The sequence below is a fragment of the Chionomys nivalis genome, chromosome 3, assembly GCF_950005125.1.
Source record: "Chionomys nivalis chromosome 3, mChiNiv1.1, whole genome shotgun sequence".
In the NCBI taxonomy this organism is placed as follows: Eukaryota; Metazoa; Chordata; class Mammalia; order Rodentia; family Cricetidae; genus Chionomys; species Chionomys nivalis.
In genome coordinates, this window is record NC_080088.1 from 80,021,389 (window position 1) to 80,034,985 (window position 13,597).

At 51.5% G+C, this 13,597-nt stretch overlaps 2 protein-coding genes across 2 annotated transcripts; one reads left to right on the plus strand and one right to left on the minus strand.

Annotated features, from left to right (window-relative positions):
- Positions 1–296: 296 nt before the first annotated feature.
- Fcer2 (Fc epsilon receptor II) lies at positions 297–8,352 on the plus strand. The gene is made up of 11 exons (XM_057764690.1): positions 297–318; positions 1,285–1,413; positions 1,633–1,686; positions 2,638–2,700; positions 2,893–2,955; positions 3,135–3,197; positions 3,306–3,368; positions 3,477–3,566; positions 6,878–7,029; positions 7,143–7,249; positions 7,643–8,352. The coding sequence occupies exons 1-11, from the start codon at positions 297–299 to the stop codon at positions 7,842–7,844; spliced, it is 1,008 nt and encodes a 335-aa protein (XP_057620673.1). The 3' UTR covers positions 7,845–8,352.
- Positions 8,353–9,045: 693 nt separating this feature from the next.
- Trappc5 (trafficking protein particle complex subunit 5) lies at positions 9,046–13,573 on the minus strand. Its single transcript, XM_057764828.1, has 2 exons — positions 13,452–13,573; positions 9,046–11,119 (listed from the first exon to the last, which is right to left on the minus strand). The coding sequence occupies exon 2, from the start codon at positions 11,108–11,110 to the stop codon at positions 10,544–10,546; it is 567 nt and encodes a 188-aa protein (XP_057620811.1). The 5' UTR covers positions 11,111–11,119; positions 13,452–13,573; the 3' UTR covers positions 9,046–10,543.
- Between the last annotated feature and the right edge of the window lie 24 nt (positions 13,574–13,597).

The following is a 13,597-nucleotide window of genomic DNA, read 5'->3' on the forward strand; positions in this document are numbered from 1 at the left end:
CGCGCGTGCCTCCTCTGTGATATGTTCTAGGTGCTGGACTGGTGAGATCTCTAAGACTATATTAGCCATATCTCCCAAGCTCACCACGACATTCAACTTCTGAACTAAACAAAATCAGCCAACTCCCCTGAGATCTCCAAGTCCCAGATGCTGTCCTACACTCATAGAGAGTATGACACTTATCCTAATGCCCACTGAAACCAAGTTGCTTCCAGAGCTCTGACGAACTGCACAGTGAGAGCCACCTCGGCAGGCAGTGCCAGCACCATCACTGAAAGGATCTCAGCAGGACTGCCATGGAGGACAATGAATATTCAGGTAAGGCAGTTCCCAGGGGCCAAAGCTGTCACCCATTCTGCCCGGGAGAGGTGGGGGCCTCTTCAGTCCCTCTTCACCCAAGAGGGTGCGTTTCCAAGAAAGGCCAGGAGGCAGGGTAAAGTGTGGAGATGAGTACTGACTGATGTCAGTGGCACACAGCCAGGTGGGACAGGGAAACTCGGGGCCCCTCCTCCTGTGACTCAACACCTTCCCAACAAAACTCAGTCCCAGCTGGGCAGCTAAGGGTCGCATAGAGTTGAAGGCCAATTTGAACAGGAATTTGGAATTCAGAATGAGTTCTCAAAACCAGGGTAAGGAAGAGCCGGGGGCCTGTGGAGGGGACATCAAGACAGAGTTGGGGGAACTCGAGTAGCAGGGTGGAGCCTGCAGAGTGTGCTGTCTGGGGACTGGACTTCCATATGGGGCAAGAATTGAAATGTGGTGTCTTGTAACTAGGCAAGGGCCTCAGGATTTGGGACATACACAAGAATATTTAGGACTAGAGGATCAAGGTATAAGCTTGGAGAGTCGGGGGTCAGAACAGACCAGAAAAAGAAGGCTCTGTCCTTTAGAAGTGAGACTGGGGGACCCAGCATTGTAAGTGGGGAGGCTTAGAAGCTCCTATGTCTTTCTGTCTCCCTGGAAATGACCTGGACTGGAGTCAGACTTGTTGCCTGCTGGAGTGTGGACAGACTCTGGCTAGACAAGCCAAAACTCAGACAGGCAGACTCAGAGACACACAGAGGAGAGATAGACAGACCAAGTTCAGGACTGATGGACATGAGCCATACAGATAGACACAGTGGTGGGCAGTTTGCATGTGGAGAAAATTGAGAAAGAAAGAGCCTAGGGTTCACTGGGACCCTCTGCTTCAGGTGAGGGTTTAGATTAAAACTTTGGCTATTGAGACTCTGGGAGACAGAGGTGGAGCCCACACTCCCTTGCACCCTTCAACACTCTCTGCAGAACCAACAGAATACTGGGAGCCTTCTCACAAGCGTTCCTGCTGTGCAAGACGGGGGACACAGCTCCTGCTGGTGGGGTTGCTGAGTACAGCAATGTGGGCTGCCGTGCTGAGCCTGCTTCTTCTGTGGCGTAAGGACATCCCCAATCACTGAGACATTCTACTCCCATCCCAATGCCTGGGGAGCCCACCACCCTCTTTGGAACCTGATCTCCCCATCTTCTGTTCCATCTCAATGTCCCCCTTCCCGTTGCCCAGCATCCCTGGTTCTGCTTGTACCCCCAACCCCAGCTGCCAGGTGTGGGGAGACGACTATCCTTCTTACCTGGTCCTCTTTCCACTGACCCTAGACTGGGAAACGGAGAAGAATCTGAAACAGCTGGGGGCTGCCGCCGTACAGAATGGTATGAGGGGGTCAAGGTGGGCTAGCAGAAGTGACGGTTGGGATAACCAGGGGTTGCCATTTCCCTGCCAGTGATCACTGCGGTGGCTACGTCAAAGTCACCTTCTCCCTAGGAAATGAATGGACAGTCTAGAATACCTTTTCTATCCCAGGAGGAAACTTGTCCAGTCTCTGGAGAAGCCCGGTTGTCTTGTTACCTGATATCCACAAAAACACTTGTGCCTCCCAGTGCCCTTCTGTAACGCAGGTGTGAAATAGCAAAATAACAAGTGTGGAAAGATCAAGGCCTCAGGGCTGAGGATGTAGTTCAGCTGATGGAGTGTTTACCCTGCTGCATTAACTGAGCACCATGGGGCTGCCTGCCATCCCAGCACTTGACAAATGGAGGCAAGAGAATCAGAAGTTCAAGCTCATCCTTGGCTACATACTGAGTTCCAGAGCATCCTGAGTGACGAGACCCTGTCTCAAAATAAATAAATAGATAAATAAAAATAAAGAAAGAGAAAGAGAGGGGAAGGAAAGCCCTCAGAAAATATGGCTACTGAACTGACTTCATATTTAATACTAGAGCGAAAGGAGGGCACAGCTGACTGCTAGCTGTGTTCTAGTTCTAGCCTGTCCCTTGTATGTTCTACTTGGTCCATCTAAACTTGCTCCATCTAAACTACAAAAAAAGCTGCGGTCATTGTGAGGATGTGAGAGAGGCCCCTGCATGGAGGACTGGGCTGAAGTGCAGTGTTCCGCTTTAACTGGGTGTGGAGGCATGTTTGCCTGTGACGTCAGAAGGTTGAGGCAGAAGGACTGCAAGTGAGAGGGCAATATGAGCTGCACAGGGAGAAAGGAGAAAGGGAGGGCGGGAAGAAAAGAGGGAGGGGAAGGGATGGATGGATGGATGGAGGCTGGGTCTTTGTGGTTCTTAAAAACACCTCTCTCCTTCTTCCCTTTGTCCCAGTCTCTCATGTTTCCCAGGACTTACAAAGATACCAGAGTAATCAGTTGGCCCAGAAATCCCAGGGTGAGCCAGCCACCTCCTGTCAGACTGAGATGGGAAAGGGGGGAAGGCTGGGATGGCCTTGGAATCAGTGTGATCAGCCATGTGCTGCTCCAAACCACACAGGGAACAGGCAGCCCTAGGGCCCATGGCGGAAAAGGCAGGGTTGGGGTAGGGGAACCTTCTCATCACTGAGTTCTTCTTCTCTGTGGGCAGCTGCTCGGATGTCACAAAGCATGCAGGAGCTCCAAACAGAACAGAAGCAAATGAAAACTCAGGGTAAGACAGGATGAGAGGAAGCCCCCACCACCACCACCACCCTGAGAACCACAGGGGCACAGGAGGCTGGAGGCCAGGCTCAGGATGGGGAATGGTGGATGAAAAGAAGGAAAGGGGGGGGGAGGAAGGGGCAGATGATCCATACGCAGCATCTCTGAGGCCAGCCTTACTCCTTTCAGATTCTGAACTCTCCCAGAACCTGAACAGACTCCAGGAGGATCTAACCAATATCGAATCCCAGAGTGAGGCTTGGGACGGCCAGGAGAAAGGGGCAAACTGAGTGGGAAGCGGGTGGTGCTGGGAGCTGCCAGTCAGTCTCTGAAACCTGCACCCATCCCTATGCCTTTCAGACTCTGAACTCTCCCAGAACCTGAACAGACTACTAGAGGATCTAATCAACATCAAATCCCAGAGTGAGTCTTGGGACGGCCAGGGGAAAGGGGCAAACTGAGTGGGAAGCGGGTGGTGCTGGGAGCTGCCGGTCAGTCTCTGAACGCTGCCCTCATCCCTGGTCCCCCAAGGCTTGAATGAGAAGCGCACAGCCTCAGATTCTCTGGAGAAACTCCAGGAAGAGGTGGCAAAGCTGAGGATAGAGATGCTACTATCAAAGGGTGAGTCTGACTTACCACCACAGTGGTGGCCTCTAACCACATCCTGGGACATCCTGCGTGTGCGTGTGTGTGTGCATGCATGCGTGTGTGTGTGTGTGCATGTGTGTCATACGAGGCTGTGCTGATGCGATTGTGTGGCATGGTGTGACTGAGGGATCTGTGTGATGTGCACGGACCAGGACAGATGGGGACGTAGAAGAACATCCTCTTGTGCTGGGGCGGAGTCCACGCTTTTTCCTCTTCCCGGGTATGGCTAACCACCACCAGCTTTCTTCCATTCCTGGAGTCTGCCCAGCCAGGCTTAGAGGGGGATGTGGTCATCAGCAGCCCTACCCAGGTGGCAGGGACAGGACAGTTCCATAGCCTGATGAGTTTCCTTAACCCTCTAGGGACCTCAACTCAGGTAAACCAGGGCTCTTTGTCTCTGATTCCGAGAATGCAGGACAAGCCAGTGTGAAGTGGGACTGGAGTTTATCCAGAGAGATTTTAACACAGATTTTTAAAAATTATTTCTACATTTTATTTATTTTATGTGTGTTTGTAAAGGTGGAGGAAATGCATGCCAGGGCACACATTTGGAGGTCAGGGGACAACTTTCAGGAGATGATTCTCTCCTTCTACTCCATGGGTTCTGAGAACTGACTGAGGTCTTCAGACCTGGCAGCAAGCCCCTTTGCCCATAGAGCCATCTCATTAGCCCTAATAGGGATTTAAGCACGAAAGAGAAAGGATGTGTCCTTGGAGGGCAGGGGGGAGCTGGGTGTGGGCTTCTCAGGCAGCTGCATCTTGGTCTCTCCAATAATCTCAGATGGGAGTAGGTTTTGAGGTTATCCTCAAAGGCTTGCTGAAGAGTGTGTGTGTGTGTGTGTGTGTGTGTGTGTGTGTGTCACAGTTGGTGTGCGCATGTGCCATGGTGTACTGTGGGAGTCAGAGGACAACCTCAGGTGTCAGTCCTCACTTTCTATCTCATCTGAGACAGGATCTCTTGTTAGCCACTGCATAAGCCAGGCTAGCTGGCTCAGAGGCATCCAGGGGTTCTCTTGTCTCTGCCTCCCCCCAGCTCTAAATAGGGGCACTGGGATTACAGGTGCATGCTGCCAGGTCCAGCTTTAATCAGTTCTGGGGCTCGAAACTGTGGTCCTCATGCTTGCTCAGCCCAGAGAATTTAAATGAGATTTCAGGGCAGTTCCCAACATGGTTACAATTGATGAGGTGAAAGGCCACAGGGGTGCAGGAAGATAGGACATTCTTATTGTAAACAGAACCAATAGTCTTGTTTGAGAGTCCTAGAATTTAGCTGGTGGAGGAATGAAGTCCAACCTGAGATCATATACCATGATCAGACTTTGAGCTTAGTTCCTCGTTTTAATATAAATTATCCCTATATGGAAAGAATATAGAGATATACAAGTCCTTGCCGCTACTCGGTCAGCCTTCAAAGCAAATGCTAACTGTGCTGAAATTCTTGCCTCTGCACTGTTCAGAGGCTCCTGCGAGACGTCAGCATGAGGGGCTGCTCTCCTTTTTCATGTCCCTATAATGTTCCCTCCCCCTGTCCCACCTCACCCTCACCATAGCAGCCGCCATAAACTGACCTACTCCGCGCTAAGGGACTCGACACCTCCACCAGGGATGCCTCAGATGGGGGAGACACTGGCCCCAGGAGGCCACCAAGCTTGACCAAGAGCCGCTGAAGAGCCTGTAACATGGGCTGAGAATGAGGTCGCGGTGCTGCACTCCTGGCCCCTTCACTTCACTGCCCTTGACTTTTTCCCTTTTCCTTCTGGAAAGTCCCAGCTGCCCCAAAGAACAAGACAAGAGGAAGGAACTTTGCTTGGTTGGAAGGAGTTCCCATCCCTTGGGACATGTGACTCTGGGGATCCCGGCAGAAAACCCCTGTGGTTTTCTGTGGGGTAGAAGATGAAGAGACTCGAAGTTATTTTCACTGTTCTCACCTCTTACCCTTTCTCTGAGTACACACATCATACACACCACACACCTCACACATACACACACACTTCACACATATATACCACATGCACAACACACATACACAACACACAAACACAAAACACACACTTCACACGTACACAAACACTCATCACACTACACACACGTACCTCGCATACACACATACCATAAACACTCACCACATACACACACCTACACAGATACACACCACATATACATATCACATACACACATACCACATACACAACCTATACACACCACACACAAACCACACACACACAAATACTGACCACCTACACACACAACAAGTATGCATTGCACATACACAGGTCTCATACACACACACATCACACACAAATCACATACACAGATCTCGATCTCTCTCTCGCTCTCTCTCTCACACACACACACACACTGCTTTCCACCTCACCACAGGAACACTAGAATTACAGGTGCAATCATCCATAAGCCCCATACTCAGACCTCAAATTTGTTCAGTGCTTTGCCAGCTGAGATCTCCCATGTGCAAATGGTTCTACTTCCTGCGGCCTGAGCTCAGCTCTGGTACTGTCTGTCCCTAGGTGTGACAGTCATGAAACCTTTTCCAGTTCCAATCTCTCTCTCGATCTTTACTTCCCTTACTTTTTATTTCCTTTTAAATATTCTTTTAATATTTTATTCTTAGTTACAGGAGAGGTAACATGCACGTAAGTTTAAGGTGCCCACAGAGGCCAGCCAGACCCAGAGAGCTGGAGTTACAGGCAGTTGTGAGCTGCTATCTAATGTGGGTGCTAGGAACAGAACTTAGGTCCTCTGCAAGAGCTATACATGCTCTTAATCACTCAGCCATCTCTGTTTTGACTGAGGTGTCTATAGGGGTGATGCTGTGGCTGACATGTGGGTGGCTGAGGTGTCTGTGGTTATGGTTCTGGTAATTAAAGTATTACTAACCATGGAGGCGTTAGTAACTTTGGAACTGGAAATGTTTCATAATGCTGGTAGCTGAGTTGTGGTTAGCTTTGGCTGCTTGTTGCTGGTCCCAGTGGTTGAGGTATTTATGAGGTTAGTGACAACTACCATTCTGCTAACCACTGAGGTGTCTTCAGTAATAGTGTTGGTGGCTGAGATTGCCTCATCAAAGAACTAGCCAGTTTCGGGGATCCCATGAAGAAAGCAATCTGCAGACAGGCTGTTAGGCTCTAAGCTTGGAGGGACAGGACAAGACCCCTGGGTGACCTCAGAAGAGAAACTATGCACACACACACACACACTCTGCCCATGGGGGTCAGGGGTGGCCCCCCACAATGCTCCTGAGCCTCTTCTCTTCTGTGTGACCCCAGGAGTTGCATGCAGCACGTGTCCCAAAAACTGGGTCCATTTCCAACAGAAGTGCTACTATTTTGGCAATGACTCCAAGCGATGGATCCAGGCCCGATTCACCTGCAGTGACCTAAAAGGGCGGCTAGTCAGCATTCACAGCCAGGAGGAGCAGGTGGCTTGGGCTCTGTGGAGACTATGGGCAGCTGGATGGCAGCTGGGGTCGGGGTAGGATCCCACCATGGCCTTCTGGAACGGATGAGAAGGACCGTATGCATCTCCCCCTAGGACTTCCTGATGAAACACACCAACAAGAAGGATTCCTGGATTGGCCTCCGGGATCTCAATGTGGAGGGAGAGTTCATATGGATGGATGGAAGCCCAGTGGGCTACAGGTAAGGGGGCCTGTGGTAAGTGAGATGGGAGAAACACCAAGGAGGGAGCGGCCCCTGGATGGGACCTCATGCAGGAGTCCAGGGCTCAGGGTCCCACAGGCTACAGGTGAAGGAGAGTGAGCCCTGGGGTCTGGACTTCTTAGCTTTCTTAGCCATAAGGAAGGGATGAAGGGCCTGAGGAAGTGAGGAGCAGGCGTAGATTGGAAAGGTGGGTCTTGGGCTGCATGCTTAGAGGGAATACAGAAATGGGGGAGGTCCAGGAACAGATGCCCCAAACAGGGGAACCTTTCCTATGAAGGGAGTGTAGTGGGAGAGGGCTCAACCTCAGAGGACCTGCAGAGAAGGGACACCTCCCTCATCACATCCTATGACTGGAGGTGTCTCTCATTCCAGCAACTGGAGTCCCGGGGAGCCCAACAACGCAGGGCAGGGTGAAGACTGCGTAATGATGCGGGGATCCGGCCAGTGGAACGATGCCTTCTGTCACAGCTTTCTGGAAGGCTGGGTGTGTGAGCAGCTGGCCACATGCGAGGATTCTGCCCCTTTAGCCTCTGAGCGTCCAACAGGACCCACTACTCCAAAAACCGAACCCTGACAAACCTCTGCCCACTTTTCTGGATGTCTCTCCCATCATGGAAAGTGTCAGGCCCTGGGGACCCCCTGTCAAGGCCTGGACCCCTCTATGTGACTGGAGGCCTCCATGATTATGCCCCCATCCATACTGAAGCAGCTGGCATATGCCAGCTCCCCACAAAGCTTCTACTGCTGACCTAAGCTGATCATCCCATTCCCTCTGCCTTCCTCAACCACAGCCCAGCCATGCAGCATGTATGTGGACGGCTGAACCATCCAGGGAGCTGAGGACAGATTTCTCAGGAGGCTTCCTACCCTCCTATCAAGTTTTCCCCTTCTTCCCACTCTCTGCAACACAAAACAGAGGTCCCTCTCCCCAGGGTCTGGGAGTGAATGCTCCCACCAAGCTTGAATCATCAGTGAAAAAGATCATGGCTGGTCCCCAGCATTCCTCCCCTCCTTGGAGACTCTGTCTGTGTGTTCAGGTGTGGCAGGTAGAAGCTGACAGTTTCACAGACTTGGTGCCCACGAGCCCCTTTGAGAATGCAGTGCAACTGACATGGAATTTACACCTTGTGTATCTTGGTTATTTCTTTTCTTATGTTACTAAAGTGACGTGCTAGGGAGGGGTGGGAGCACGGCTCAGAAGCACCCGATCCTTAGCCAGGTGCGCTGGTTACTTTCTTATAATCCAAGTAAGCTTGGAACTGTGGCTTTGGGCCAGCCTGGCCGAATCAGTGAGCCCCAAACAAAGCTGAGAGGAGGGCCAGCAATAACTTAAGTTCAATGCCTGAGTCTCCTGAGTCTCATGTAGCGGAAGGAAAGAAACATGCCCTGAAAGCTGCCCTCCACAGTACCCTGTGGCGTGTGCAGCCCCACACACATACACACACACACGTATTTTAAGAAGTTTAAGGTGGAGTCAACAGAGGAAGGCATCTCACATCTCTGACTCTACAGGCACACACAAAATAAATATAATTTTAAAAACAAGGTGGAGGGCTAGAGACATGCCTCGGCGGTTCCAGACACACCGCTCTTCCTAAGGACTGGAGTTCAGACTGCGACACTCACATCAGATGACTCACAACCACCTGCAACAGCTCTAGGGACCCGATGCCCCCTTCTGGCCTCCAGTCACCTGCATTCATGCTCACAAACCTACATACAAACACACACAAATAAAAAGTCTTTAAAAAAAAAAAAATAGCCGGGGATGGTGGTGCACAACTTTTAATCTCAGCACTAGGGAGGTAGGCAGATCTCTGAGTTTGAGGCCAGCCTGGTCTACATAGTGAGTTCCAGGCCAGCCAGGACAACATAGTTGAGACTGCCTAAAATAGTAATAATGTAATGAGGCACTAAGATAAACACCCAACCTCAGAGTCAAAAGGGTTGGAATTCATGGTCATCCTGGAACACACAGCAAGCTCAAAGCCAGCCTAGGCTAACAGCAACCTGTCTCAGAAAAAAAAATTAAAAATATTTAACCTTAAACCAGGTAGTAGTGGTGCACGCCTTTAATCCCAGTACTTGGGAGGCAGAGGTAGGTGGATCTCTGAGTTCAAGGCCAGCTTGGTCTACAAAGAGTTCCAAGACAGCCAGGACTATTACACAGAGAAACCCTATCTCAAAAAAACCCAAATATATATAAAACCTTTAAAGCCTTTAAATTCTCAGATGATTCTGGCTCTTCCCCTTTCAAGAGGCCAGTGTGTCATTGTTCTCAGTGGGATCCCTGGGGCACCCAGCAGCTCTCCAGAATGTACCAGAAACAAGTTCTTAGGCACACCCCAAAACTGCAGAATCTGACTGAAAGGGCAGGGTCCGACCACCTGAGTTTTAGAAACTCCTCTATGTGACTCTAATGCTCTGAAGCTCTGCTTCTTAAAATAAGCGACCCAGGGATACCTCTGGCAATGGGGCTAGAATACAAATGTTGGTCCAGTAAGTCTAGGATGGACCAGGGATTCTGCAAGTGGGACAAAGATACTGATGCTATTGGTGCTGGTGTTGATGCTGATACTGGTGCTGATGCTGACAGTCCACAGGCCACTTTGAAGCAGCAAAGGTCTAAAGGGAGAACAGTCACTCTCCATATATATTTTAGTCATACGGCCATGCCCTCTCCTTTATCATCTACTTTTTCTTAAGAGCAAACGTAGATTAAGGAAAAGTGAGTTTCAAGGGGAAAGTCCCCCTGCCTGAAACTTGTTTAAGAAAGAGTCCTGTGCTGCCAAAAGCTGGTCTCAAACTTGCTAAGTAGCGGAGGATGGTCTTGAACTTCTGATCCTTCTCCCTCTACTTTCCTAGTGCTGGGATGAGACAATCTGCACCACTATGCCCAATTTATGTGGCATAAGGAATCAAACCCAAGGCACTCGACCAACTGGGAGATAGCATTGGCAGTTTGCCAGGACCTGGTCCCTCTTAACCTCATATCCCTGTCCCCATCTCTCCAGCCTAGAGGCCCCAAAGATAATTCCACAGGTGCCCCATCTCCCCAGTATACCCAACCCTCCAACCTCATCTTAAAGTCAGAAGCTAGGTCAGTCCACTGTCAACTTATCACTCTCTACCTATGTCTGACCCACTTGCCTCTGGACTCCCTCAGCCTGAGACTCAGGACCCGGATTAGGGTGTGGGCAGATCTGGCGCCCCTACACAAGACACAACACAAGCTTAGGAACGGGATCTGCTCATCCTTTATCTCCTGTGGGGTCAGCGTCCCTCCAGGGCCCGATCTCGGGCAATAACGGCCTCTTCAAACTTGATCATGAGTGTGGTCCCCTTGTGCCAGTGCGCTGTAACCTTGGCAGGGAAGCCACTGTGTGTGAGCACAGCCTCCACGATGCCTGCCGTGAAGCTGGCACAGTTGAGTGTGCTGTTCTCCTTCGGCACCGAGATGTAGGTGTTAATGAGCGGCTCCCTCTCAATGATGTAGAAAGTGCGAGCGTCGTCATTGGCCTGCTCCAGCTTGTCGGCCTCCTTGCCAAAGAGTGCCTTCCACACTGCGCCCTTGACGAACAACAGCGCACCCAGCACTTTGGTCTCACGCCGGGCACCCTTTTCCCGGGCTACCAGGGCATCCAGGACTCGGGCGCCCACCTGGCGGCCTAGGGCAGCCAGGCGTGCCTGAAGCTCGGCCACAGAGAAGACGCGGCTCTGGCAGTGCTGCACCAGCTCGGAGAAGAGAAGGGCAAAGGCGCTCAGGCTCACCTCGGTGCGTGGCCGCACCAGTGCGCGCTCCAGCAGCGCCGATTTCCCGCGCGTGAAACGCGCTTCCATACTGCCGCCCTGCAGGGAGACCAAAAGTCAGGGTGATAGATGGATGAGGCCTGGCACCAAGCGCCAGAGGGAGAACCTGGAGAGGCTCTAGGATGCCCACACAACCCAGTTGCACCAGCATTGGGCACTACGGTGCCAAACAGATAAGAAGGAAACCTGACATTCAAACTTATGGTAAACCGCACCCCATATAAGCTTTAACAAGCAAAGCATAAACAGTAGAGGAGAGCTCTATAATCTTGCCAGCCAGTGGGGAAAAGAAGACAGATGAGAAGTAGAGAAGATGCAGAAATGACTCGGCACTTCCGAGCACGTCCTGCTTTTGTAAGCACTTGAGTTCAGAGTTCAGTTCCCAGCACCCACTTCAGGCGGCTCACAACCACCTGTAACCCTAGCTCCAGGGAGAATCGGTGCCTCTGGCCTCTGGCTGGCACTGAGCTCACATGCACAAACCCACACTCAGACACACACGCATATACATAATGAAAAATTAAAAATTAAAAAGAAATCTTTAAAGAGGATTAACGGGAACAACGGGAATGACCCGAAAGCTGGAGACCCAAGAGGTTTCTTATTCATGAAAAGCACTTGCAGCTGGGGACACAGCTCAGCTGGTTCAGAGCTCGCCTAGTATGCATGAAATCCTAGGTCCAATACCTAGCACTGTATAAAGCCAGGTACAGTGACACACTTCTGCAATCCCAGGATTCAGGAGGTGGTGGCAGAGGCAGGAGGATCAGGTGTCAGAGGTCATCATCTGCTACATATGGAGCTTGAGACCAACCTGGGCTATATGAGACCCTGTCTCAAAACGGGGGGGGGGGGGGTGAGCAGTTAAGAATATTTGCTGTAGAAGGGCTGGGTTTGAATTCCAGCACCCACATGGTGAATCATGTGGACCTTCTGTAACTAGTTACAGAAGCTATTCTGCTGCTGAAGGCACCAGGCATGTGTAGGCGTGTGTGTGTGTGTGCAGACAGAACACCCATATACACAAAACAAACTTCAAACAGATAGTCTTCCTAAAGAACTATCACCGGAACCGACAAGATGGCTCAGGAGTAAAGACACTTGCCTGATAACCCAGGTTTAGCCCCCAGACTCACATAGTAGGTGAGAACTCACTCTCAAAAGCTGTCCTCTTACCCCCATGCACGCTTACAAACACGCACTGAATAAAAGCGTAACTTTCAGGAAGCTAGCACATGGCAGGAGAATGGCTGAAACTGAAGGTGGCGTAGAGGTGACACGACACTGGGTGCAGAGGCGCACACCTGTAACCCCAGCACTTAGGGCAGGAGGCAGTATGATGGCTGAAAGGGGTCAGCCCGAGTGAGTTCCAGGGCTACCTAGGCCACAGTGAGACCCTGCATGATGGTTCTCCTTCACTACCTAGATTTAGAATCACCATGAAAACACACCTGTGGGTTTCCAGGTAAGTTTAACTCAGGGAAGATCCACTCTGAATGTGGACATCGCCCCCTAGGGCTGAATAAAAAAGATAAAGTCACCTGAGCGCGTCACTCATCTCTCTGCTTTCTGCCCGTGGGTGGAAGGCGACCAGCTGCCCCGGGCCCCTGCCATGTCTTGGGATGGTCACAGAAAGAGACCTGTCCTTCTTTTAGTCGCTCTGTCAGAGATCTGACCACAGCAACAACGAGAAAGGCTCTAATACACCCTGCCTTTAAAGCGGACGGTTGAGGAACGGTGAGGAGACACAGGACGGTCAATTATGTTTTCCCTAGCTGGGGATGCTCCAGCCCAGACTACCCTGGAGACCTTCCTGCTCAACCCCTCCAGGAAAGCAAGTGACTGACAGAAAGAGGGTGAGTCAAGGCCAAGCCAGGAGAGTGTGTAGAAAATCCCCAACCCTATATCCGGGGCGGGGGGGGGGGGGGGGCGGCACCGAAGGTGTCTGTGTCTCCACGTTGACCCTTAACTATAGATTTCCTATTGGGAAGTCGAATCGCACAAATTCTCTAGAAGGATGCACCGATGGTGGAGAAACTAGTGGAGGAGCCAGGGGGAGGCACTGGGAGCCTCGGGGCCTCCCGTGCCTTCAGCAGGGGGCCCCAGCAGTGAATGGAGGCTCCCCCGCGGAGCTGGACCCCGACGTCTCCGGCTGAAACCTTCGTCACTTCTGGGGGATGCATCGGAGCCGACAGCCCGCCCCTACAAAGCACATCCAAGGGACCCGGTCCTGGGAGATCAGGATGGATCATCCTGCCACCCAGCTGGGGAGCAGACAGTGCAGAGCACGCCACAAGGCTGTTCCGCTGAGCTTTTCAAGGGCCGGGACCCCAAAACCCGCATTACCTCCCAAAACCCAAAATAGACTGACCCGGGAACGCTGCTCGGGACGCACAGAGAAAAGACGAGCCCCTTGAGTGCAGGAGTAGAGTGTTAGGCCGGGAAAGATTTGAACCGGAACTGGGCAGCCGTAGGTTCAGCGGAACTTCTTGACGGCGTCGTAAAAAGAAAAAAAAA